General features: G+C 37.7%; 1 protein-coding gene across 3 annotated transcripts; it reads left to right on the top strand.

Annotated features, from left to right (window-relative positions):
- The first annotated feature begins 316 nt into the window (after positions 1-316).
- Positions 317-27,271, top strand: ERMARD (ER membrane associated RNA degradation). Of its 3 annotated transcripts, none has more exons than XM_053460173.1 (18): positions 317-389; positions 2,814-2,976; positions 3,478-3,617; positions 4,704-4,805; positions 6,836-6,925; positions 8,188-8,285; positions 10,113-10,249; positions 10,950-11,064; positions 12,163-12,265; positions 14,164-14,193; positions 15,943-16,011; positions 16,990-17,160; positions 18,769-18,852; positions 19,759-19,829; positions 21,278-21,406; positions 21,826-22,044; positions 24,055-24,168; positions 26,993-27,271. In XM_053460173.1, the coding sequence occupies exons 2-18, from the start codon at positions 2,814-2,816 to the stop codon at positions 27,159-27,161; spliced, it is 2,004 nt and encodes a 667-aa protein (XP_053316148.1). In that variant the 5' UTR covers positions 317-389; the 3' UTR covers positions 27,162-27,271. The 3 variants fall into 3 exon arrangements, with proteins under 3 accessions (XP_053316148.1, XP_053316147.1, XP_053316149.1); XM_053460172.1 differs by having other exon boundaries at positions 18,766-18,852; XM_053460174.1 differs by lacking the exon at positions 14,164-14,193 and having other exon boundaries at positions 18,766-18,852.

The raw sequence follows: 27,271 nt of genomic DNA, 5'->3' as shown, positions 1-27,271 counted from the left end.
CATTTATATATAGCGACTTGTGGCATTCACCAATATGACATGCCCACAATCGTCAGACTAGACAAATGGCAACAAATTATTGTTGTCCTGGTACCTGCGATATTGCATTACATATAAAAGGTTGTTCTTATCCATGTCTACTGAAACTTATTCTTGTTTTCCTAGCATTCTATTTCTCATCTCTGGATACCCTCATCGTTTGTATACCATTTCTGCAAGCCCTGTCTTCTTGATCGACTTTAGGTTCAGTCTTCATCTTTGTATAACGTTTCAAAGTTGTTGCTTGCTGCTACCCACTTCCTGGCACTGGCACACCTGTGTATCTCACAGAAAAGAAAGTGGGGAATCCATCCCTAGCGAACCAAAGGTGACCACTAGTGAAGGCAGTGGTAAGTATCAGGCATGTCAAATAAATCTGGCACAAAACCCACCAATCTAGAATTCCTTTTGATTCTAATATGTCTTCAGTGTACCTCCATGCCAAACAACCGCCAAAGACTACATGCTATAGTGATTCCCCCCCCAAGCCAGGAACATACATAAACAGAATATAAGAAGAATCCTATGTTATGAAATATATATGTTGTGTAGGAAAGCTTGGGCACCTTTGTTCATTTTGTAAGCCAAAAAAGTTACTGTTTAGCTGCAGGTAAAACTGAATACGTGGCATGTGCATTCTACTTCAACCTCTAGTGTCTTTTATTTTAAATGAGTTAATGGCACTTCAAACCTCTTATGGTGTTGTACCTACACTCAGCAGCCATGGACTCCTCTATGCAGTTGGTGAGAATTAGAAAATAAAGATAACTCACTCTTACTAGCAGTGTAAGTTAACCCCAACTTGTAATTTCCTTACATGTTTTAAATGTCTTAGATGTCATTAGGAAATTTAAGTTGTGGGAAACTATGGAATTCTGATAGAACTGTTTATAGACTGGTTAAGAATGCACACCAAAACTCATATGATAACGCAAAGGACCTCGAAGAAAGTCGTCCACTGAGCAGTGTTGTTTGTACCAACATGATCTCTGTAGAAGAGTCGTCAGATGGTAACTTTATCTGCAATCGATCCACAATAGCCAACATCTGATGTGTGCCACATAAACACTTCAATAAGTGAGAGATGTTTCAGAACCCAATAATGTGGTCTGATTGGTAAGTCCTACCTGTCATCAACTGAAGCCTGTCTGGGTCGAGCTATGTGACCCCTTCACAAGGTCATTCCCTAGAAAAGGGAGAGCTCCAGGCAGGGGCGTACCTAGAGTATTTGGGACGGATCCTATATTTGGCACCCCCAACGGCCCCCTTCTCCCCTCTCCAGGGCACATATCTCCAGACACTCTCACATTTGAACAAACTTACATACTCATGCCAACACACATGTATACATACACATTTATTCTCACACACTTCCTTCTTTTACACACACACACATCCCTGCTCCCACACACTTACACATACACATCCATGCTTACACGCATCCATGCTCACACACATCCATGCTCACAAATTTATCTGTACACATTCATACTCATACACACTTACACAGACATCCATGCTCACACACACACACTTACACATACACATTCATGCTGACACACATACATACATACATGCTCACACACAAATACTTGTACACTCTCGCTACTCCCTTATTCCTGGAGCTCGCACATCTTGCTTTACGTGACCCTGCTGCATTCCTGCCTCCCTGGGCTTGTCCCAAATTGTTACAAAGGGCCCATCTGACTTGGACCCTGCACGGGCCGAGTTGGACTGGCCCTTTGCAAAAATTTTGGACCGTCTCAGGGGCATTTGTGTCCCCTTGATAGGGGAAACGGCTCCCCATCCCACCTAAGTACGCCATATATATAACTCAGGTCAGGCTACCTGTAGCTCTCCCTCTTTTGGGAGAGCGGCTTCATTTAGGGCATAGGTAGCCCAATACAGCCTTAACTGAGCTGTGAATATGTGAGAAATCAATGCCTATGGCCTATTGGGGGGGGGACTGATGATTACATTCAGGTTTGGATTTTTAAGGAGTCTGGAGGTCGTTATTATTGTTAACCATGGTGCCAGAGAACTGAACAGCATGGATAAAGATTTCAGTATCTTTTGTTGTTTTGCTCTTTTTAAGTGTACAGTTGTTTTTGTGGGATCAGACTGATATGTAGATGAAGATTTTTCCTCTGTAATGGCACAAGGGAGTTAACAATTTGAGATGCTCCCAAACTGAGATGCACCATAGGGCAGGCTATGAAGCAGCTCTCTGTTCTTGGTGAGCATCTCATATTCATTTTGTATGGCATATCCCCCTTAGTGGGATCTCTTGGGGTTCACCTCAAGTCTAAAACGGAGTCCAGACATAGACCTTCTTCCTCTCTTGTGTCGAGAGGGGGATACCCACTGTACCCCACCGATAAGGCTAATGAAGGCCGAAACGTACGTCTGAGGTTGTTGGTTCCCTTGTGCAAAGGAAATTTGCCTCTCATTTCGGTTCTGGACTGCCCTTTTGGGTGGGATCAGACTGATATGTAGCTGGGGATATGAACTATCTGTCGGTTTTTGTTAAGCATGTCCTATTTTTTTTTTTTTTTTTTTTTAATGGCATATATTCCTTAAAAAATGAAAAATATTATACATCGGTTCTTTCGTTAATGAAAATAGCTGTTTGAGCTTTACCTTCCAAAGACTAAGAATTTGGATTTTTTTTTTAACAATACTATACCAGACGATATCATAATATTGTTTTTAAAATAAAAACATATTTATGTTGTCATGTTTCTTATGTATTTAATTAATATTTTTTTTTTCAGATGCTGGAACCTTTTCTCTTAACCACATGCCTTTCTTCTACTGTACAAAATATGGTTTGTAAGCTTGGATTTGAAATACAAGACCATTTTGATATTAGAAAAATTGTAAACGAGGAAAATAAAGTATGTTGGAGCAACTTATGTGAAAACATTGTTTTTTCAGGTTAGTTTTAAATCCCCAAATGCGGAACTTCATTTTTTTCATATGTATAGAAATCTGTTTTGTTACTCTTATGCCTTTGATACATGTAATCTTTCTCATGTTAATCTCTAAATTTCAAAAATCTAGAAGAACTACACACAGTACATTCAAATTGATCTGCCATAGTCAATAGAAAAGTTTTTTTAGCTTAGTGGTAGTAATGAGGGTCTATGACTGCAGTTTGTCTGCTTTTAGTTTTCAAGGGGAACTAAATAGTTTTTGCTAGTGTCATATTTTTCACAAGAATACATTATTTTGTCAGTACAGATGTTTTGTCATAATCCTGTTTTGCTTTCGCCACCAGTGAAGATTAAACACAGACCTGTAATGTGATTTACATCCCACAGAGTACTAGCATACCAAATATTTTCGCCAAGAAAGAAGGTGTATAATGTTCATAAGCCAAATGTAAATATAGTCATGCTCAATGAGAATAATCTTAATCAGTGTTTTTTTTTTCAGGTCAGGATTTAGATTATGCACAAAGTGTGAGACAGCTTGGACCAGTTTGTGAAGCAGTACACAAACATATCACCTCCCTCTCGGATGCTGAATTTGAGGACGCTTTTGGAATGTACTTCCAGTGGACTAACAATGCCACGGTAAGAGTCCTAATACTTAATATTAGTACTTTTCAAAAATGGTTGCAATGTACAAGATAAATGGTTAAAGGTACACTCCTGCCATCATGTACACTTGAAGATAGCTGAGTGTCCCCTTGCAAATGCATGGAAGGATTGTACGAACCCCCCAGCAACTAAGCATGCTGGGGTTCAGACAATCTCACATGTGCTTGCCAAAGCTCATGTGAGCTATACCCACTGCCGGCCACCTCCAATGCTGGTTCTAATGAGATCCACATCACGCAGTCTCAGGAAGCATTTCCATTGGGCTAGCTTTATGCCTGTACCATGCATGTTTAAAGTCCTCACTGTATTTACTGTATCTCACTATTTTTAGATTATGACCTCTTGATCTAATATTTTACCTTCACCTTCAAAATAAACATCTCTCCTCTACTCTGATACATTCATCCATATGCTCCTACACAGAGACCTGTTCTAACAGAGCAAATACCAGCATTCATCCTACAAAGACCAAAACTGATTATTTCTTAACTATGTCTTATACTTATGGAGTAGAGTATGTTGCCCAGCCTCCAACAATATCATTTTTTGTGGATATTAGAGTGTCTAAATAATTTCTTGTTTTATTTCCCTAGACCATTAGGTGTCATGACTAATAACCCAACCCATTTGAGGTTGTACTAGATTCAGGCTTTATGAATAACCAAGTGTGTGTTCAAACAGAGGGTGCTAATGTGCACACAAGTTTCCATCTCTGTGTCTCAGTCTGTCACATCATGGCATCATGGTGGGCGAGAGCAGCAGTTATTCTTGGTTGCTACAGGGGAGGATAAAGCGGTGTGTAGAAATGTGGTACAATATGGTTAACTTAGGAATAGAATGAATATAATGTATGAAAAAGCAGTTATCTTAATGTAATGTTGACATGCAGATCTTCATAATATATAATTTTATGTTTCAAAAAAACAGAAATGCCAAGCAAAGTTACACAACTCATGTATTTTTTTTTTTTGTAAATGCAAAATAATCTTTTAACTTTCCAACCTTTTTTTTTTTGTTTGTTTTTTTATTACCAATGTGTCTCATGTATGTGTTTCTCAGTTATTTCTCAGTGTTTTGGACACCATAAAGAGCTTGAATGATGCAAAGATTTCCATGAGTATAATGAAAATGTCATCGTGTTTGGAGAGGTCGTTAGGAGATGTGAGTCATGTATTCTCTTTTACCCTATTTGCATTAGTTTTCTTATAAAGCTAGATATCACAAAAAGTTGAGTAAAAGCAATGCTCTTAGTCGCTAGCAGAGAATAGTGTTTAATGAAAGCTTTCAGGATTCTGAGGATACAGTGCCTTGCAAAAGTATTCACCCCCTTGGCATTTTTCCTATTTTATTGTAATACAACCTGGAATTAAAATGGATTTGTAAGGGGCTTGATTTACACAACATGCCTACCACTTTCTAGATGCAAAATATTTTTTATTGTGAAACAAACAGGAAAAAAAAACAGAAAACTTGAGCGTGCGTGACTATTCACCAACCAGTCAATACTTTGTAGAGCTGCAAGTCTCTTGGGGTATGTCTCTATCAGCTTGGCACATATAGCCACTGGACTTTTTGCCCATTCTTCAAGGCACAAATGCTCCAGCTCCTTCAAGTTGGATGGGTTCCGCTGGTGTCCAGATGCCAAACTTGAAATTTTCAAATTGTATTACGTTAAGCCTGATTTGGGACTGCTTAGCGGCCCACTATTTAAAAAGTATATATTTTTGGAGAGAATTTCAGGGTATTTCACTAGGATCATTTGGGCACTTATCATGCAACCATTTGGTCATCAATCTCTGGCCGTAACTTTAATATTGTTGATTTTTCACCAACCTTTCCATGTTTCTTAGGACTGTTTGCATATATTACGTGCAACTACAGAGAAACCCACCAGAATGTATTCATCTGCATCTCCCGATTACAGAAATACCCGACATGTATAGGTTTTTGCATATTCTTTGTAATCTGCAGCTCACACGACATGACACACTCACTTCACTGCACAACAACACAACAAATAGGGCAAGGTAGGCACACGAACAGTTTATACTCAAAATGGTGATAACGTGCTTTCAAGTGCAATCTAAAAAATATAACAGCAAACAGAACCTGATATAGTGGTATACTCAATGTTTTCCAATTCTTAAAAAAAGAAATCTCTTAAGAAAATAAAAACAAATACAAAAATAATAGTGCAGTACAACTAAACACAATGAACCCCCCCTGCAATTGTGGTTGCACACCACAAAGGAAAAGCAATGCTTGCTCCAATTTTGAATACATTGCTCAGTTTGTATATAATAGCCACTCAACTCAGAAGAAGAAAGAAGAGAAGCACCATTAGCAGAAAAATCGGCATCCAAAATTTTATTGAAGAAAATAACATCTTGCATATCCATTAGTAGTCTTCTGTATATCCCCATCAGCATCAGACATGAAAGATATCCAATAAAACAATGTTAACGAACCAAATAAAAAATCTACGCAACACATTTCACCCGTTCAAGGCTTCGACCAGGCGTGATGTGGGTCTGCAGTCTTCATCTTTTAAATGTGCGCGGTGTTTTCCCGTTATTCTTCCGCTTCCATCACATTATCGTATGATTATGATGTTTCGCAAGATTTTCGTTTGACATCTAGTCAAATGCTTTCGTATTCCATCAACAACGGTGTTCCGTAAAAGACATCCCCAGCAAAGCGGTTTGGTAGAAGAAAAAGTCCAATCAAATAAAACATATACAGTACATTTTTATTTTTATATTTACAGTATATTTATATTTTTTTCCAGAGTGCCACATCCCATACAATTATGTAAGCATTTCATTTGTGTGTGCATTTTATCTAATGCATGCACAATTTTTTAGAATTCTTTAACCTGCAAGAAATGTCATGAACAAAGTAGCGGTGTGAACTACCGTTAACCAACCTAGTGCCAGAACTCTTGCTCGATTCCGCCATCAAGCAGCACTTCCATTATGAATGGAGCATTGCGTGTATCACAACATACACAATTGCAATATATCTTTCTCTGATAAGAGAGACTCTGAATGTATGTAGTGGTATTTGTATAAAGTGTTGTATTATGGTATAAATATACTTTTTACATTTTTTGTGTGTATGTATATATATATATATGTATGTTTTTGTCTGAAAATAACACACCTTTCATCTGCTATATTATATCATTGTAGGTGTATTTAACAGTTGGGAAAAACTGTCCATTCTTGCTGAGGGACCTACTTGCATCATCAGAGTTAGTCAAAGTCTTCAGTGAACCTGTGGTGAGTTAAGTGATTAATTTTGCGAAAACATGAAAGTTCTATGGAAGAATATCTTTACATACAATCCATTTGCACATAGGTGAGGAAAACTTGAGTTTTTGTATTCATAATTCACATTGTCCCAGATTCCTAAATACAGGGCCATAAGATCAGCATTTGGGTGATGTGTGGTGTAGGTGTACATGGTAGGTAGAGGAACAAACACACGGAATAAAAAAACAACGCTCTGCGGATTCCATAGCTAAGTAGCTCATAAATTCCACTGAGAATGAATTTCCATGAGTAGCTGCATGCAAACGTCACATCACCAAGTACAATGACAAGCATCGGAATGAGTGGTGTAAAGCACCTCGAGAGTACAAGACTGAAACAATGGTCAAGTGAAAATCTTTGTTTTTATTCAGGTCCATAGTCCCATAAAATCAATAAGAAACATAGTATAATAGCCAGTCAAATAGATTGATTGTGTAGAGGAAACATACAGAGTGGGTTTGGCAGATGCCAGGAGAACCTTACTTGTCTGATAGCATTGTGCCAACTGTAAAGTTTGGTGGAGGAGGTATAATGATATGGGCTGTTTTTGGGGGGTTGGGCTAGGCCTCTTACTTCCAGTGAAGGAAAATCTGAATGCTTCAGCATACCAAGACATTTTAGACAATGCAATGGTTACAACTGTGAGACCAGTTTGGGAAAGGCCCTTTTCTATTCCAGCATGACTGTGCCCCAGTGCACAAAGCAAGGTCCATAAAGACATGGGTGGATGAATTTGATGTGGAAGAACTTTACTGGCACGCACAGAGCCCTGACCTCAACCCCAATAAACACCTTTGAACAGGCACAGACATTGCGAGCCAGGCTTTCTCGTCCAACATCAGTGCCTGATGCTTTGTTTGATGAATGGGTGAAAATTCCCACAGAAATACTCCAAAATCTTGTGGAAAGCCTTCCCAGAAGAGTGGAAGCTGTTATAGCTGTAAAGGGGACCAAACACAAATGAATGTCTATATATTTAGTCCATTTAGTGTATATTATGTAGAGCATTTTAGATAAAATACATTTTTACATTTGTGATATCAATACATGCATGCATTAAAATAAATATTAATAACTGTAATTTTACTGTAGAAAAACAAATGAATTATTGTAACAGATGAAAACTTCTTGGTGTCTTTTAACAGTAATGATTAGTTTGTCATTTAGTTAAGACTTTTTTCTTTCTAATTATTTTGAACGATTATTTTGAACGTTTTTTCCCAAAACAGATGAATATTCTCAGAATATTTCTTGGCTCCCCAGAAAGTCTCAATCTCCGTAACATCCTGTGGCATGGATTTGCATCTCCACATGAGATTCCACACAAGTGAGTCTCATTAAAAAAAGCAACTGTAGCTAATAAATCAAGAACCCTAGTAACAATTTACCTTATTGTCTATTATATTTAGTATGCTCCTCTCCTTTTCACTAGGGTATATGTCCGTCGTACAAATCTACTACAAGGTTTTTTCAAATGGTGGAATTTTAACTCCTTCCATGCTCTAATTCTAACACCAGCCTTTGTCCATTTTTTAACTGGCACATCATTAGTTAAGGCAACATTTAAATGAACTTCTTTGTAATGGAGTAGAAAGCAATTATATTTTTGCATGTAAGTTCACCAAGAGAGCCTATGTCTGCCCCAATTTGGCGGCATGGAGGTTGCGTAAGGTTTTTATGGAGAGGAGATTAAAACAGGAACAATAGGATGTTGCACAAAAATATGTTCTATCTCCTTCTCTATTATAATGCCTTTCGAGAGGGCACAATTCAAAAAAACTTTAAGAAAATGACTGAATTCTTTTGTAGGATTATTGTTCAATCCAGTATATGTATCAGTATCATTAAGCTGACGTAATGCTTCCGTATAATAGTATTCTCCATCGAAAACTACAACACATCCTACCTTATCTGCATTATTACAATATTTTGATTGTCTTGAAGGTTTTTTAAGGTAAAGTTAACGTTATTGTAGTTCCTATTTTTATTTTATTCTTCTCCTCCAAAAGCAAAAGTTCATGTTCTACAATGTTTTGAAATAATTTAACACTCTCTTTTCTGGATTGAATTGGGTAAAAATGAGTTTGTTTTTTTAAAATATACCTAGAAGCGACTAATTCACAGGAACTATTCCATTCCATATCTAATGTTTCAGAAGTAGTTATATTACAATTATCTTCAAAATTCCTAACAAGTACCCCATTGTCCTCAATATATTATTTACCACCACACTAGTATAAGTGACATGATTAGAGTGTTGCATGATTTCATCCCTACCGGGAACAGTTAGGTCCTTTTAGGAGACATCCCTGTTTCTTCTTCTCAGATCATACAAGCCTCCTTGTTGTGTTCTCTTCTTTCGTCTGACATTGGGGTTTGGACATTGGGTTCTGTCAGTTTTTTTAGACAAGGCCCTGCTTCGTCATTTGAAAATGTAGCTATTGTAGACGAACGTGGTTCGGTAAAATGGAGGTCATAGTGTTTTTTTGAGGAATAGGAAGATGCTGATGAACTCTGTGCATCCGATGTTAAAACTTCAGAACCTGAAAAAGGGACAGTCAACCTTCTAGCTCCATTTCTTTCTAGTTGCTTCTAGCTCTGTTTCTGCCACCAAGTTACACAAGTTTTTGTCATGCATTTTACATGTTTGATATGAGCTTCTCTATCAAGAAAATGTCAACTGCTGTTCTGTGGTATGCGCTGCCAATTGGTGAATTGCCAACATGCCGACCTTGTTTTCTAAGCTTCTGCATGGGGTTCATTCACTAAAGGGAGAGTTGTCAGGAAAGTTGGCATTTTAACTCTCTCATTCACTATTGATTATCAAGGCTTACAAGTTTCTTCAGCAAGAAAGGCTATCCTGACCCTGTACAATGTATAAGTCAAAGGGTGAACAAATCTCATTAATTTAACAATGCAATATACAGGGCCAGCAAAGCGTCTCTTGCGGCAGAAACTTAATGCACCTTAATAGTGAAATCATAGTGCACTTAATAGTGAAATCAAGGAGCTGAAACACAACTCGCCTCTCAACTCCCTCTGTAGTGAAAAGACCCCTGTTGCAAAGAGTTAAGAACAATGTCACAGTTAAATAATTATTTAGTTCCCATTTTCCTTCCATTCCCCGTAGCATTATAGTTTTTTTTCCTCCCAGATATTGTTCCATACTTTTATTGCTAACAGTTGGACTTGGACAGATAATTGAAACATACTTCCATGAAAATAAGTTGTCACTAGAACATCGACCATACTTTGTGTTCCACAATCTAGAGAAAATGTGCATATTCCCAGGTAAATTTCTACAGTAGCTTTCCATAGTCATGTTATGTTGAAAATAATGATGTGAGCAAAATTGTGTGTATATATAGCACTGTGCAAACTGTTGGTCAATCAGCGCAGGGGCTGAAAGAGTAGGAATAATTATCTGTCCTTTGTTATTTTTTAGGGGCAGGGACCTTATTTAGGGGCTATATAAGACCTTATTTGGTCTTGTCTTATGTTCGGCATAGCATTATGTCTATCCCCTGCAGGTTTTAGTTCCCACAGTGTGCTAACCTATAACACTTATACTGGAAGCCTGTTCTTTTATCTACTATTTAAATGTCCATGGGTTCAATGGGTTCAGTTACATATGCTAGGGCCGCAGGTCCAGGTATCTTTGATCTCCCCGACTGGCCTTTTTACTTGATAAAGGCTGTGTCGGCTCAGCACAGCCTCCATGGGCCTCATTTAAACACAGCTCCATTATTGTACCTGTATGCCAACCACGAAGGAGGAGGTGGCGGCAGTGGCTGGGGGTATAGCCCTATGGCGGCCCCCGAACGCCGCTGGGTTGGTGGCACATGAAGGCACACGTGTAGATGCCCTGAAGGCCTGTCTCACAAATGTAAGTAGAACTTGTAGAAGTATAAATCAAGTCATCTTGACATCTAGCCACCCTTGTCCATACAATTAGGCTGACACATCACTATGTTGTCTTGTTTGTTTACAGATCTTTATGATGAAGAGCTTTCTGTGGCTGAAAAATTGATTGAGAAATCAAAATTTGTACTTCAACACATGAAACCTTTCTGGATAGAAGCTATTTCAGCTTTCAGACAGAGAAGGTAAGCTGCAATATGGTGAGATGAATTACAGACCGTTAGCTGAAGAAAAGAAACTCAATGTAGACGAATGAAAATTTTAAAAAATCCAAATTTCTGTGACCTTAAAGCTATTTTGTATTCTCATGACAAGCAAAGGCTTTCAATCTTGAGTAATGTATTAATTACCTAATTACCCAGATGATGTCTAAAGTGATATTCCTTCACTCAACCACCTGTATTATATGTTATCTACTTCAAATACTATATGAATAAGCTTACAGGATACATTATATATATATATATATATATATATATATATATATAACGCCAAACAACCATATGTCACGTCTAACATGTTCATATTTTAATGAACACTTAGTTGAGATGATCTGTGAATATGTTACAAGATTGTATCTTGTTATGTATACACTAAAATCAATATAGTTTGTAAAATGGGGTGCCTGGTAGCATTTTGATACATCTTCATCACAGCTCATGTGGCCAGTCTAATGCTAAGTGTGTGACCGTCGGGTAGTAAAATGCGTGCAAAGTATTTGATAAAATTCAATGTTAGCAACTATATGTTGTGCAATAACACACCAGCAAGGTGCCCCATCCAAGATGAACTCGCAAGATTAAAAAAAAGATGAGTAGCTGGGACAGTTTGCAGGAGAAAGACTAATAGTGTTACCACTTCTTGTCCTATTTCGTGCACTTAATTAAGAAATAATAGTGAACAACGTAAAAGAAAACGTGTCGCAATTAATTGTATTTACTATGACTAATGTTGAAAATCATATTTATAATAATACATTTAAATACTAGCTATTTTTTTTTTTACTTATTTCCTTTTGTCTTTTTCTACTGTGATTGTCATTGATAATGCCATTCGTGATGTCATGTCTGATGTCATCAGCAAAGCAAATTTGAGTGTGTGGCTCAAAGTGTGTTTCCCAGCTTTTGTGTGTTTTGTGGAGCCAACTCTGGCTTTGCTGTTTTATTTAATGTATTCTTCTGTATTTCACTATTGCATTTTGGTTGTTTCACATGATGTAAGGTAATTGTTGATGTTACATAGTAGTAGAGCTGTAACAGTTTAATTTTTTATTTTTTTTTTAGGTATGCTGATTGTATTATATTATTACTTCCTCAACTTGAAACTGGCCTGCGTCTGATCTTTACCATAGCTAATAAGTGCCCATACAGAATGCTCACTGCTGAGGTAAGTGAATATTACAAATCTCACTTAATTTACCCAACATCTTCAATAAATGGGAACTCCCACTATAGTTTTTTGCTACTTTCACTTAAAAACAGCTTTCATATATTGTTAACTTTATAGTGTTCGCATGGGACATATTCATGTGTTCCATACATGTTATATTTCTATTAGCACATTCTACTAGACACAATGAATCCTTATCATATGGCCTTGTGGTAAATGATGCAATAACCCAGAATGATGCAGTACATCATTAGCTTTGCCATATTTATCAGCTCAATTTAATACGAGTAGTGAACATAGTGTTACATAGCTGTATACAAAGGCAACCTCTTGAGTACAAATAAACAAACTGAAAGCGTGGGTGCTGTAGGCTCTGTGTTCCTAATCTTATTGGATCATTCAACTAACATACTTGCATTACAGAAAAAAAACTGACAGTGATGTCACATGATCAGAAACACATGTTGATAGCACTCATGTTTCACTCAGGCTTAATGTGTATAGATACAAAGAAAACACAAACTTTTTACAGAAAGTGGGTATAACTACATTTTTATTTTCCATATCTGTGAGTAACCCAAGGATGGAGAATGGCACATAATAATTTCTGCTGGCCTGCAGTGGCGGAAACATAAAGGTCAACGTCCTCCTGTATTATTATTTATTGTTTTATACAGTGCCATCAAATTCTGTAGCACTGTAAAATTGGTTACTTCCAAAGGCTGTGGAGCACAATAACTTTGGTCCTGCATATTCATGGCCTTTTCCTTTAGTATTGTCACAATCTCAGGTAGGAACCCAGTTGCAGTTCTCAACAGGTCCAGGCAGAAATTCGGTTCACATGAACACCTGTGGAGACTGAGAGCGGCTGTGTGTGTGGGGGGGGGGCGGCCCTCTTCCTGGTGGTACATGGCGGTCGGCCCGTCCCCGTCATGGGGCGGGAGCTCCACCAGCGGTCAGGTGAGTCACGCAATGCGTGACAAGTAGACAGGGCCTTTTCTTTTGGTGTGCAGCTCATGTTGCTGGACCAGGTTACAGATTTCCTGTTGCAGGATAGATTCCTGTTGCAGAACATGTGATACTGTAGCTACAGTAATAATAATATCCAGTGGCCACATCTTTATAATCTGGCTTCTGCTTGCAGACCCTTTTCCAGCTGCATCATCAATATTGTGTAGTTACCCTATTAATATCCACAGATGTAACCTGTTATTGATGAGAATGAACTTTTTGGCATGTGTTTTAACCCTTTAAGGAACAACATACCAGGTATGTCCTCCAAAAAAACATCACTAGATGAACAATGATGCTCCCGTTATATCATTGGATTACAATTGCTGCTGTGCAAATAGTTTGGAGAGGCCTGCCTGATGACGGCCTGTCAGAAAAACCAGCATCAGTTCAATTTAATAGTCACGCTGAAAGGATTCCCTTCCTGTGGTGTCAAAGCAGATAATGCAGAAAGCATTTAACAGACACTCCTCAAGGGCTCTAATAGGATTCCTGTTGACACCCCTGTGACTGATCACTGAGGATCACATGTGTGATCGACAGGGCTACAGAGGGTGACTTTCCCTGCTCAAACACCATACTGAACTTATTCTTTATGGTAATAATAATGAAGACAATTTCTCCATATACGTTCATCTGGTTGAATGACTAACAATGGGCCATTCCATTCTTTACCTCAGGCACTATGATAGGGTGTTAGGGTCAGATAAGAAAACAACACAATATTTTCGAAAATATATCTGATACTAACAATAAACAAAATTGTAGTTTACCTTTAAATCATTGGTTAATATCTATCTTTTTTTATAAAGCGAATCAAATAAATTTTCTCTTTTTATAGTAGTAAGTCATGTTTATGTTTATTTTTGTTTCTTTCCCTATAGTCTGCACATTTGTACACCACTTTTGATGAGGTAAGCATTCTCATATTTGATTTTGGAAGCATTTGCCATAATAGCCTTGAAAAATACAAAAATTAAAGCGTTCGCCTAACAATAATATAACTACAGATTTTGGGGTGCAGCTGATATGACCAATACACAATGAAATAAGGCATAAACACACACCCAGAAGATACACAGTGCTAATCCTATAATTGCTGAGGATTCAGTCTCACTCTCGCATTTCGGAATGCCCTATCTAATATTAACATGGCTATATAGCTAGGTATGGAGCTGAATCAATGGTGTTACATTACTATTAAATAGACTTGGGTGCCGGGTTTCAAAGGGATATAAATACTACGTAACACATAGGCCAATATAGACGTGTGTCTATATTGTCTCAACGCACTGCGAAGAGGATGGCTTGAGAGGCCAAACAATCTCCAAGGATCACAGCTGCAGAATTGCAGAAGTTAGTTGCATCTTTGGGTCAGGAAGTTGTCTGAAAGTGGTTCAAGAAAAAAAGCCTTTACTCTCATCCAAAAACAAACAAAACCATCTTGAGTTTGCCAGGCACTACGGGAACTTCAAATGGGACGGGGTTCTATGCTCCGATGAAACCAAAGGGGCTTTTTTGCAATAAGCACCAGAGGTGGGTTTGGTGCACACAGAGAGGTAGCCATATGGAAAAGTACCTCATGTGTTCTCCAACATCATCAGACATTATAGGAGAAGACTGAGAGCTGTTATCTTGGCAAAGGAAGTTAGCACAAAGCGTTGACTAAAAGGCCAATAATTGTCCCACACAAATATTTTACATTTTTTATAAACTTGTGTTGTGTTTGCAATTGTTTAATATCCATAAGAGCAGAGTATTTTTTAAATAAAAAATAAAATAATTTAATATGTATTGTAAGGAGCGCTGCGTAAGTTGTTGGTGTTATATAAATAAAAGATAAATATAATATATAATAATAATTTTTCACTGCATTCTTTGCTCATATTTGCCAAGGGTGCCAATATTAGTGGAGGGCACTGTATATATTGTCAGAAATATGGGGCAGGGCTAAAAGTGAAGGTCCAATGTGGGTGTACTGTTCTGCTCAGGATGATGTGGTGTGGTGGAGAGAGGAAACTAAATGGGTTACTGTATGAAGATGGAGAGTGAAGATGCAGTTTGCCAGGGTGGAAATAAGGGCCTGTCTAAGGGGGAATTACCAGTCATGGGGTAATTCTGTGATGTTCAATATGATATTGGCATTACTGCGTCAGTTATTGCTCCAAGTCTGTGGTGAAAATATTTGATCACAGTGTTAACTTTATAGAATATGCCTGAGCTACTGTGACAAATAGTAATACTGTCTTAAATGATGAGTACCAATCAAGGTGCAGGATGTCTATATGAGAATGAGGGCCGGGATTGTTGGCTGTTATGGGATTAAATAAAACATTTAGAGATACGAGTTAGTGAGCCCGCTCTATAACTGGGGACTCTGAGCCATGGGTATCCAACATCTGGGTATCCAATATCTGGGAGTAGCTGTGTAGAGGGACGGATTGTAGGAACAGTAGGAAGAGATGCAGTTCTCTGGATCCTGAATGTGGCACCCCCTACTTTAAAATGTAAAGTGTAAGGGAAATGTAATATGTGTTTTAATTATGAAAGGTTTTGTGCTGACATGTCCACATTAATGTTTCCCTTTTCTTTATAATAACTGCCTTACATAAGGTGTATACGATCTGTAATATGTTGTATACCATTTCAAAATCTCTTTCCAGATATTGGCAAAACAAGTGGAGAATGAATTTGACAATCAAGTCCCACAGATTCTAGGGGAACCAACAATGGTGATTTGTTTTTGTTTCTATTGTAGATGCGCAAAACTAGTGAGTGAAGTATTAGGGCCAGTGCATGTAAATGGCTAGATTCTATTTCAACCAAGCATTCTGCCAGCTTCAGTTCAGAATCTTTCAAAAAATTTGCCAGTGTAAATTATTAGTGCAAAATGAGAATAACTAATGTTGTTATGGTAGAACAGATCTGAACCCAGATAACAATGGGAAGGTACCATTTTAAAATAACTACCAGCACCTGCCTGTGAATGTTTGTTCTAGTAGCTAAATCACTGGGGTTAGATATCAATGTCAGTGAATGGTTGGGAGCAACCATTGGGTGAACACTTGCTTACGTGCAAAGAAAGTGCAAGCTTGGCCTCACGGCACATGACATTTGTTTTACATGTGTAGGAAGGGAGGAGGATGACAACAGACAAATTGAGCTATTTTATAATAAAAATTCAGACCTGGTCAGGGTCACCCTGGCTAGTGAGCTTGGCCAGTGAGCTTGTGCAACAGAGGAATTTAAGGTTGCTACTATGTAGAGGTGATGGTCAGCCTGATGGTCATCAAGTGATGGTCAGCCTGAACATGGTAGATCGAGAGACATATGGGAGAAATGACACAGCACACTATGGCCACTGGTTGGGCCTCTCTCCCACATCACCTTAAGTAGTTGGAGCACCACCTACAAGACTTGCTAACAGATAAACTATGCAGCCACCAAGAGGCATCCACATGCCTCCAATGTACAGTATTGCCACTGCAGCCCATTATCATAGGATCTGCTCCCTATAAGGTGGCCTTAGAAAGTATATTAGATTGACATTTCATAAGGCACCAGATATTCTGTAGTAAAACAAACATACTGACACATACTTCTGGTGGTTTCACCTACTAAACAAGAAATTAAAGGCACAATAAAAAAAAGTTTGTTTTTGTTTTTATATATATAATCACTGTTTAGTTATATTATGTTTATGTTAACAGGAGTTTCTTTGGGACTTCTTGAATCATCAGGAAGGACCTCGGGTCAGAGATCATCTAAGCCATGGAGAAATACAGCTGAACAAATTTCCAAGAGAAGTTGCCAATCAGTTATTGTGTTTCACAGTTGTACTCTTATCAAAACACTTAGAAACAGAACATGTCCTCACCCAGGTAAGAGCAAATCATTTTTGAAGTCTAAGCTCCCAAAAATACATCAGGGCTCTCTCCACCTAATGTATCAGTTTGTCTTAGTCTGTCAATTCTAGTCTTGTCATATGTATTGTATGAAGCCCTGCTATATAAATAAAAGCTAATAATGTCAGACTAACCAGTTATATTACAAATAGGGTGTTGTATGCCATGCCTTGTGGTGTTACATTTTATTTATGTTTATTAATAGTTTTGTTCCAAAATGTAAAGATGGCATTAATTGCTTCTGTCATAGAACTTGATCATAAATTGGTGTTTGTATAAAGCTAACTTATTACTCAGGATTGCATTCATTCACTTCATTGTTATTAAGGGATGTGTTCATATGCAAGAAAAACAAGCACTAACTGCAGTCTCTTACCCTGTAAGAGGAAGCTACTCATAGTAATACTTCATCTCACCAAGACATAATGACTAAGCAAAAAAAAAAACCCAATGGTCCAAGGATAATACCTGCATTCAACCTGCAGGAGGAGCATGAGAGTTCTCAAGAGGGTATGGATAGACCCCCTGTGAACTCATTCAGTTTTCTATTGTTAACGCTTCTGAATGGCGGTAACGTCATTTACATGATGGCACTTGTGGTTGGTCTTCGGAGCAATCACAAGGCTATCGGGGTAGGGGGGTTGTCAGCAACACCGTTTATGCTTAGGAAGCGACTCCGATTGCTTCCTAAGCTGTTCAGCCGGGCCATTTTTCTTGTGGGGAGGGCTTTCCTCCCCGGATCCATGGTCAGCCTCACTTGTGATGCTTCCGTGGACACTGTAAAGCCGCAGATCGCTGCGAAAATGCGGCGATGCAGCTGTTTAACAGCACCCGGTACATGTACGGGCTTTGTCATTATCACGTTGCACTGCAAGCCCGTACATGTACAGGCTTTGTAGTTAAGGGGTTAAATTAGATTATATGATCAAATAATAGTATCTATAGAAAGCCCTTCTTGTCCTGAAAAAAATAAAATTGTGTGGGTACACTAAATGAGAGAAAAGAAAATGACAGCTAAACACAAACACTGCAGCTGCTTTAAAACAACACTGTCACGTGTAGGTCTTTTGAAACGGTAAAACACTCATACTTATCATACTCGTACATCAAGGGAGAAAATAAGTACATAATGATGTGGGCCAAGAAAGGAACTGCCCCTCCTTAAGACGGACACTTGGGGGTATGATAGGGTATATTCACTATGCCGGGAGTTACATTTTTCAACACCTTGACACTATGCATTATGAAGAGTTGTGCATTGTCGTGTTTAGAACCATCTCCCACAGCTAAGCTCCATCCTTTCAGCTCCATGTTGAGAGGAAGAGACCTTGAGGACAGCATTCCTGTAAAAAGATTTAGTAAATTTCTTGAGGGCACCAGCTAAAGTATTAGGGGTTCTTAGGCTTTCTGTCCTATGTATTTTTTATTGCATGGTAGTGATTCTGTATATTTCAGTATTATTTTCTTATATTGTTATTGATCAGTTTTGTTTCTTATTTTATGTTTTACTTCTCCTAGCATAAACATGATCCCAGTTATGCTCATTTAGTGATTTGAGAATTTTGTTTTTGTTCCTTAAAGCAGGATACTTCCACATTGCAACCACTCATCGCTGCTACAGAGTGCTATATGTCAAGATTTCATCCAATAGCTCTTCTTCAAAACCAGGTATTTGGAAATATTATTAAAGTGTAATAATAAACTCTTGTAGTAAAGATTTGGTGATGCTGCGTGTGTGTGAGTTGTATTCATTGGCATTTTTGATATAGCTATCATAAGGCAGGTGGAGTGGGCAAATGAGACAGAAGTCTTAATGTTCTAACTAACATAAGAATACAATATGCATGTTTAGATTGTATGCAGTAAAATGCGTAGGGCCACAGGACTGGAGAAATGCTAATATGATCCCAATATTCAAAAAAGCATTGCAAACACAACAAGAATCCACAATGGTTAAACTGCTTGTATCAATAATGCGAGACACAATGCTAGTCCATATTGAGAAAAATAAAATTATTAGTGTAAATATGCATATTAAAGTCAACAATCAGGGCAAAACAAACATAATAGACTTGTTTCTACACAGTTGTGGGTAAGTCTGGTTTGCACTTGGGTCAACAAGGTAAGACTGGGGTTTGGGCTTGCACAAGCTGGTTTGCATAGCTCTTTGAGGTGCCACAATTTACTTTTCTACGAAGTACACACTTTCTACCACGCAGTTGCATACAACAACATAGTATTCCACAAAAAACAAAATTACAGATTATTTGCAAAGAATTTACTGTAGAATTTATATGACTCTTTTCCTTGCACAATGTACTGCAAGATGTGGTCTGAGAGGTCTGGGTTGCCTTAAAACAGCAACACTGCAGTATTACGTACCAGCTTTTGGGCTGTGTGTTCCACTCACTTTTTCAAAGTTTCCTTAACCACTGTTTGAGCTGATCCTTTATAATAAAAATTTTAATTACTGATATATGCAAGCTTATTATGGCTTCTTAAATATATAAAGTCTGACACTCAATTGTTTAATTTAGTAAGTTTGGAAAAAAAATCAAGAATTTTTGTTCATAGTTGTTGCAGTGTTGTGAAAGTCTTCGAAACTGGCCTATACCTTCTCTTAGTTATTTTCAGCAAGTCACTGGGTAAGTGACCATTTTCTGTTTTTTTTTATATATATTTGTTACAGCAGCTTTTTCATATGTATAGATCCACTGTCATGCCATATTCTATATATTGGGATTGTTAAAGGCTTATGTTTGAGATTTTTTGTGTTGGCAGCAGGGAAAAAATGTAGGATTACAGAAGGATTTAATATCTATTCTAGTATATTATTTAATTTTGCAGTTTGGGACATTTTGGCAAAATCGTATAAACCTTTTCCGTTTTATCAAGAAATCTCACAAGGTTATATTATAGTTATCGCTGAATTATGTAACTTCTTATTTTTCTATTTATGTTGATAACATCGGTAATATTGTATTATCAAGCATACACAAGGTATACAACACAACACTATATAAATTAATAAATACTAATACTGAATGTGTTTACATAGTATAAGTGTATAAGATGTAATTTCGTGATATGTTTCAAGACACAACCATACTGATCCAAAACAAAAACAGCTTGCAGCAAGGACCAAGGATTTTGTGTAACCTCATAGGTAGTTTCAATAAATGAATTTACTTATCCTAAAAGCTGAGAATTTCCTTTTATTTGTTAAGCTGTCTGTCAGCCTGTTAATTCTCCTTTCACTCAGTGGAGTGCAGGAGGGCTAGTAGTCATGCTGTAATCTGCTTCATAAAGGGCTAAGGGAAACAAATGATTATCAACCCTTTCAGGGCAAGGACATATTTTTTGTATATAGTGGGGAAAGTAAGCAACCTAATGGGTTTAACCTAGTGTATTATTTTCAGCAAAATGATGCTTCCATGGGGTTCCCTGTTAGTGTCTCCATGCTCTATGGTGGGGAGCGGTGTTTGATCATGGCCACTTCTAGACCATGATTCTGCCAACTCCTGCCGACACCCCATCCACTTCTTACCTTTATAAAGTCTGACTGGGACTAGCCACTATGTAGCTAGTTCTACATGTGCCCAGGTATGATAATTTGGTTGTCAATTCTCAGGCTGCTGCTTATAATTCTGCCATATCGAGTTGAGTGTAGAAGTGTGGGCTCTGACTATAAGAGGGACTGCTGGTCACGGGCAGGGAGATCTCCAGAAAATTTTCATTTAGTAAACTAAAATCACATGCAATTGGTGCATGGACCAAAGAGCTTAAATGAAACCCTCCTACATGATCCTGATGTGGGAGATCACACAGAGAAGAGACAAACATAAAAACTTTAATACTTAAACAGAGAGCCACAAATGATCACTCTCTTGCCCCTACAAATCCTATTATCAGCTCTGAATGTAAGTTGCTTCCCTTTTGTCAAGTTGATTATAGTTATTCATAGGCAACGTGTATAGGGCTAGGTTAAGCAGAGGGAGAAAAATTAAAGACAGGAGATTGAATAGAAATGCCAGCTGTGCAACACTAAAAGATATAAACTATCATTTTTTTCTATCTCCCTTTTTAATTTAAGGTGTGGAGAGATGTCAGAACTAGGGGTGACATTCATTCATGAAATCACATATATTCTATCTCTACTTCAGCTCCAGAAAGATGACCGTTTTCACATTGATGACATTAACAGTTGGCTTCTGACAGAGAAGTATTATGCAATAATAATTATTACTAATATAAAATGTTATGGTGTAACGCTTTCCATGGTATTTATTTACAGTGATTCAAAGTAAGACATCCATAGTGTACATAATACTAGTCTTCTCACATGAATGAGATACTCATCATGTGTTTTGCTTAAAAAAAAAAGATATTTGGCTTTTTTCTTCAAGACAATAATTTTAATTGTATTTGTGTCTTAAAGTTTAGTTTGAATGTTTTTAAAAATATTGTTTACCTTCAATGAACCTATAAAAATATGACTTACCTAATAATACCTTGGATAATCATTGTGACAAATGCAATAATCATACTAACATAACAAATATAATTAGTTTTTATGTAAATATAAATAATATTTAATATATATGTAATTAATTTATATTGAATAAAAGCTTGTTTTAACAGGTGGTTTAATAATATCTGTACACTGTGCAGTATACACATTCACAACTTGTATTGCCATCGACGGGTACTTGAAGCAGTTGGTGTTCTAAGGAAAGTGGTTAAGCAGTGCATCCTTGTGTCAGATAATGTTCTTTCCATATCGGAGGCCAGATATAAACAGTGGCTTGACAAGACATTGCGATCTCGTCAAAGACAGAATTATCTCCGAATGCTAAGTAGGTTAGTGTATGTGAATATTTACTAATATTTATGTTTCGAGCTATCAACCTGCAAATTTTCAAATTGTGCCTTGCCCCTCTGAACTAGCCAGTTATTCTCCATATGCAAGTGCTGTGTTTCATCCAATTTTCTGTACCTGATAGCTGAACAGCTGGAGGCACAATGTAATGTGAACAATTTCATCTCATTGAATGAGCAGTAGAATGTATTGACAAAGACTAACTAGACCCAGTGCTGAAAGTCTGCATTGGCAGTAGCTCATCTTCTGCAAAATCAAGGGCAGGCCACCCTGTTCCATACTCAGACTCCCTGGTATGTGACTGTTGGAAGTGCTGCTTACAAGGGAGATCCCTGATGTCCTCAACTGGCCCATTTGTACTGTGGAGATCAGTGTCCAGTTGGAACACTCTACCTAGTACCTTATAACCAGGGCCATGCATCCTTCTGAAGTAGAACACTCATAGAGGACAGCAACCATAGAGGGGGGGGATCTGGGGGCATCACCCTGTCTGTGGCCTTGAGCAGTACCCACCCTAAATGCATCTATGCACAGAAGCAGTGACCGAATATTGCCTATTGGATCGCTGTCTGCAAAGAGACATTGCTAGTTGCTCAGTGAAAACAGTTTATAGATCAAAAGGTTCCAACATAGAAAATAATATGAGTCACATAAGATTTTGGGACTTCAGAGGTCTTTTGAGCTGATGGAATGGACTAAAGAGTCGAGAGTCTAAATAAATATGAAGTAGTAGTCCATAGGAAATCCACAAAATAGGTAGGGACCTAGGATCAATGCAAGTCTATTATTTCCCACCCTTCCCATAGAAGATGCACTTCATTTGAGCATACCCCTGCTCCTAATTAATGTGTTAAGTATGATGTATTACAATGCATTACGCAACTGACCAACAATGAATCAAACTCCCCCCATCTCCCAAAAAAGGTGTGAAAACTTTACACACATATACACCACAGACATGGTACCAATCATACATATAGTCTTCTCATGCAAGTCATCCAATATGGTATATCCCATAATATGTGTTTGCTCTCCCACTACTGGTGGATACGTAGATGAAACAGGCCAGATCCTAAAAGAGCCGATGAATTTATATAGACCAAAAAATGTATGACAGACACACTTTATGACAAAATAGACACAATATCTCAGGACGTAGAGAGAAAGGAAGGTAGGGAATACACACTCATCGTAAAATGTGACGCCATTAATTCAGGCCTAAATCATGCTAAATCATTTTTGTCATACTATCCACACGTAGTCTGTGGTGATCTACAACACCAAAAGATACTACTCACGCCAAATGCTACATATCACAGTAACACACTTAATAAAGCATACATTTCCCTTTAACTTCTCCACAAACATGTAATCTCAATTCACAATCTTTGTATCTGTATGTACTGGCAATTTCTGCTTCAAATGTATAATAATCCTGAAGCAGAGACCTAGATGCTCTTGAAACATTGCAATTCATTATACTACAGAACAAAGTGAACTTGTATGCTTATAAAGTCATATGCCACTTACATTGAGCCTCATTACAAATGTAACAAAAACACAGCCATCGCTAACCTTTGTGGTGACATCAACAGCAACCTCAAATCAATGTCCTTTATATCCCTAAAAATGAGACTTTATGAAATGCCTTTGCTTAGTGTTGAGCATCTGTGGATACTTTTAAAATGAAGGAGGGCAACATGGAAATTTAAATCACTATTTTTATGATCCCCACTGTGAACACTTTATTTATTTAATTTGCTGCAATTTTAACTGCTGCGCGTTTACATTTGCAAAGTTTCAACTGTTGTAATGCATGAATAGTGCCAAAGAATCTGCTTGCAGTCTATACGTGAAATGTAAAATTAAGGTATCATTAGTTTATTAATTGTAAATACATCTATGTATAAAATCACTTATGTGACATTAGGGCATCAATGCCAATAAGGAATTTAATATATATTTTTTGGTTTATTTGCTTTTTGCCTTAGCATTAAAGCCTTGTCCCTGGTCCTGGGTTTAATTGTAACTCTGATGGTTTTGGATCTTCACAATATATATAAGATCGCAGAGCAGACACCACTGGAATACAACAAGTATTTGCGGTAGGTCCATCTTTTGATTAACATTTTTTTTTTGGGTGTAACTGTATATATTGTTGCCCTCCACATATATTGTAAGGTGTGGGGTTAAACCCCAGGAGTGGACAGTGAGACTTATTTTATTTTTAGAATACAACTGTACAGTTGGAGGTTCCTTGATTATAATACGAATCCCCCATTTCACAGCACACATGTGTCTGGTAGAAAGCTCTGTCTTAATAGATTGGAGGTTATATAGAAGTGTTGCAAATGCAGAATTGGTGTAATGCCTAAATGTATGTTAAAAGAAAATGTACAGTGAATTAAAAAAATATTTGATCCCCTGCTGATTTTGTAAGTTTGCCCACTGAAAAAGACATGATCAGTCTATAATTTTATTCATTTATTTGAACAGTGAGAGACAGAATAACAACAAAAAAATCCAGAATAAGTTATAAAATGATTTGAACTGTTCTCCGGGGGAGTTTTTGAGGCATTTCAGCAACAACGTTTGAGTTGATCACCTCCTTACTTCTTTTAAAGCAGCCATTCGGCACCATCTTTAATATGGTGCACCTTGTTGCTCTGTGGCCCCTGCTGCAGTCGGTGTTCCTGTATGTCTTGATATCAAGGCGATACACTGCTTGAGAGAAGAAAACGATCTTTGATCGCTTACAAAACCTGTTTATCCTCGTGACGTGTCAGGCACATCAGTTGTCGTCAACAGGATGAATTCCTGTGACATACCACATCAATTGTCTTCAAGGGGTTAAAGGGAAGCACCATGTACTGCACTGCAGTTGTCGGGTTTGTTGCAATTAGTGTTTAACTGCAATTTGTTTTGCCACAACAAAACCTGGTGCAAAGGAGAAGAGGGCCCTGCTCTTGCGAGCTTACAATCTAGTCGGTGGATGAGGGGGAAGTGAGACAATAGGAGAGGACGGCTTAGATGGAGATGAGTTGATCTGGTTCCGATGATGTGTTGAAGGTGTTGATTGTTCAGACGGCTTTATTATGATGGTTGGGAGTAATGGGAAGGAATTTTGTATACTTCCCTGAACAGGTGGGTATTCAGAGAGGCTTTGAAAGTTGCGTATGAGGCAGAAAGTCTGATGGAAAGGAATTCCACAGGCAGGGTACAGCGCGGGTGTAATCCTGCTTTCTGGAGTGGTATCGGTATATGGTTTCCCTCCAGTTTAACTCCAGTATAACTCTTAACTGCCCACTAATGAAGAGTCCACTGGGGGTAAGGCCACAGCAGCTGCATTTCCAAGCAAGCCTGTTTCCAAGGCCTAGGAATTTATAGGGTATGGAGACATGTAGGATAATGTGGAAAACAGGGGTAACAGCAGGAGATGAGGGGTTCAGATCAAATATGTTATGGTCATATCTGTAAGAGAAGGAGATATGGCAGACATTAGTGATTGCCAGAGGAGTAGTTGGATGAAAGCATGAAGACCAGGGATGAATGTCTGGATAGTCCAGTGTAACTCTTAATTGCCCACTTATGAAGAGTCCACTTGGGAAGAGGCCACAGCAGCTGCATTTCCAAGTTTCCTGAAGCACGGTATTTTCCTTCAGCTTGCAATGGTGTAACTGCACCTTTTCACCCACAGACCTAAATTTTGCCCATGTGTCACAAACAAATCTTTCACAAACAGCTTTATAAATTGCAGTTTTGCAATTGCAGCACTTTTATTCATATCCCCAATGTGTTTTAAACACAATCACCTGACGGCTGCTAGAGAATGCACCAGTAGTTTTGTAGTATACACCATAAGTAGACGACTGTATATTATACAAAAAACAATAATGCTGCCAAGGAGAGACTGAGGTAGGATCCAGTTAAAAAACAAACAAACAAAAAAGTCATAATTAGTCATAATAGAAGATGAGAAAAATATCAGAAAGAAGCCTGAAGTTCATTATTAGATAAAACAGTCCAAATCAACACGTTAACAAATATATTTTTCTTATTTTTTTCCCATTTGTATTACCATTTATATACCCATTTTTAAATTATTTTTTAAAAAATCTATTATTTTGTAAAAAAAAAGCTCTACTTGCCTCCCAGATAATAATATATATATATATATAGCTCTCTCTCTCTCTCTCTCTCTCTCTCTATATATATATATATATATAGATCTATATATATATAATATAATATATATATATATTATATAATATATATATATATTAACAAAGTAAGAAAAAGGAAAAAATAGCAAATACACTAGAAATACTCTAGTCCTGTAGCGTCAAATAGCCTTGGTCTTTAAGAGACAAATATACATTCTTCCAAAACAATGAAAAAATAAAGCACTTAAGGAGTCCAACTGCGGCAGCCCCCCTCTCCCATGGTCCAACTGTTCTTGCTGCTGATTGGCACTGGCTTTCTCAGAGACAGCTTTTTTATTTTTCTGGCGGTGAGTGTAAAAACATCATTGAGGGGGCAAATGCATATGGGAGGATTCTGCAGAATTCACCCGTGTATTTGCAAAACTGACCACTCTAAAGTGCATATGATCACTGGAGTGTCTCCTTAAATAGAAGGCTGAGTCATATGACCTATTCCAAGACCTATGTCCTAGTTTTGGCTCCATTTGTGGGATGGAGACATCTAGCAACAGCAGCTATCTTGGTCAGCGCAACAGACACCATTTAAGGAGAGAGCGACACATGCTGGTCCTTACATCTTTTTTAACAGTTACCTGCAATAGCAATATTCTAATATAATGCTTCATTCTTTGGGGAGATGTCTTAAGAAATACACATGTATTTAACATAATATTTTAATATCCTTTATGTTTTAAATACTATTCTTATACTTTCGTACTGACTGCAGGTATGCTAAGTCAATACTACAGTACACAGAAAATTTGTCAACATGCACTAGCGTGGACAAGAACAGGTGGAATGAAGCCATTGAACTATCACAAAAAAATCTTTTACAAATAAGGATTTTTATTGAGAAAATTGTGCCCTCACATACAATACAGCAAAACCGTGCTTAGAGGAAGAATTATACGTCTAAAACATGGTATATGGATTTTGTTTCTTTATGAAAATGTACTTGGGATTTTTTGGTTTATATATTTTACTTAAATAAATATAGAAGTGTGAA

Source organism: Spea bombifrons, chromosome 3 (assembly GCF_027358695.1).
Source record: "Spea bombifrons isolate aSpeBom1 chromosome 3, aSpeBom1.2.pri, whole genome shotgun sequence".
NCBI lineage: Eukaryota > Metazoa > Chordata > Amphibia > Anura > Pelobatidae > Spea > Spea bombifrons.
Note: the sequence above shows the minus strand (reverse complement) of the source record. Positions and strands in the feature narration are given on the sequence as shown.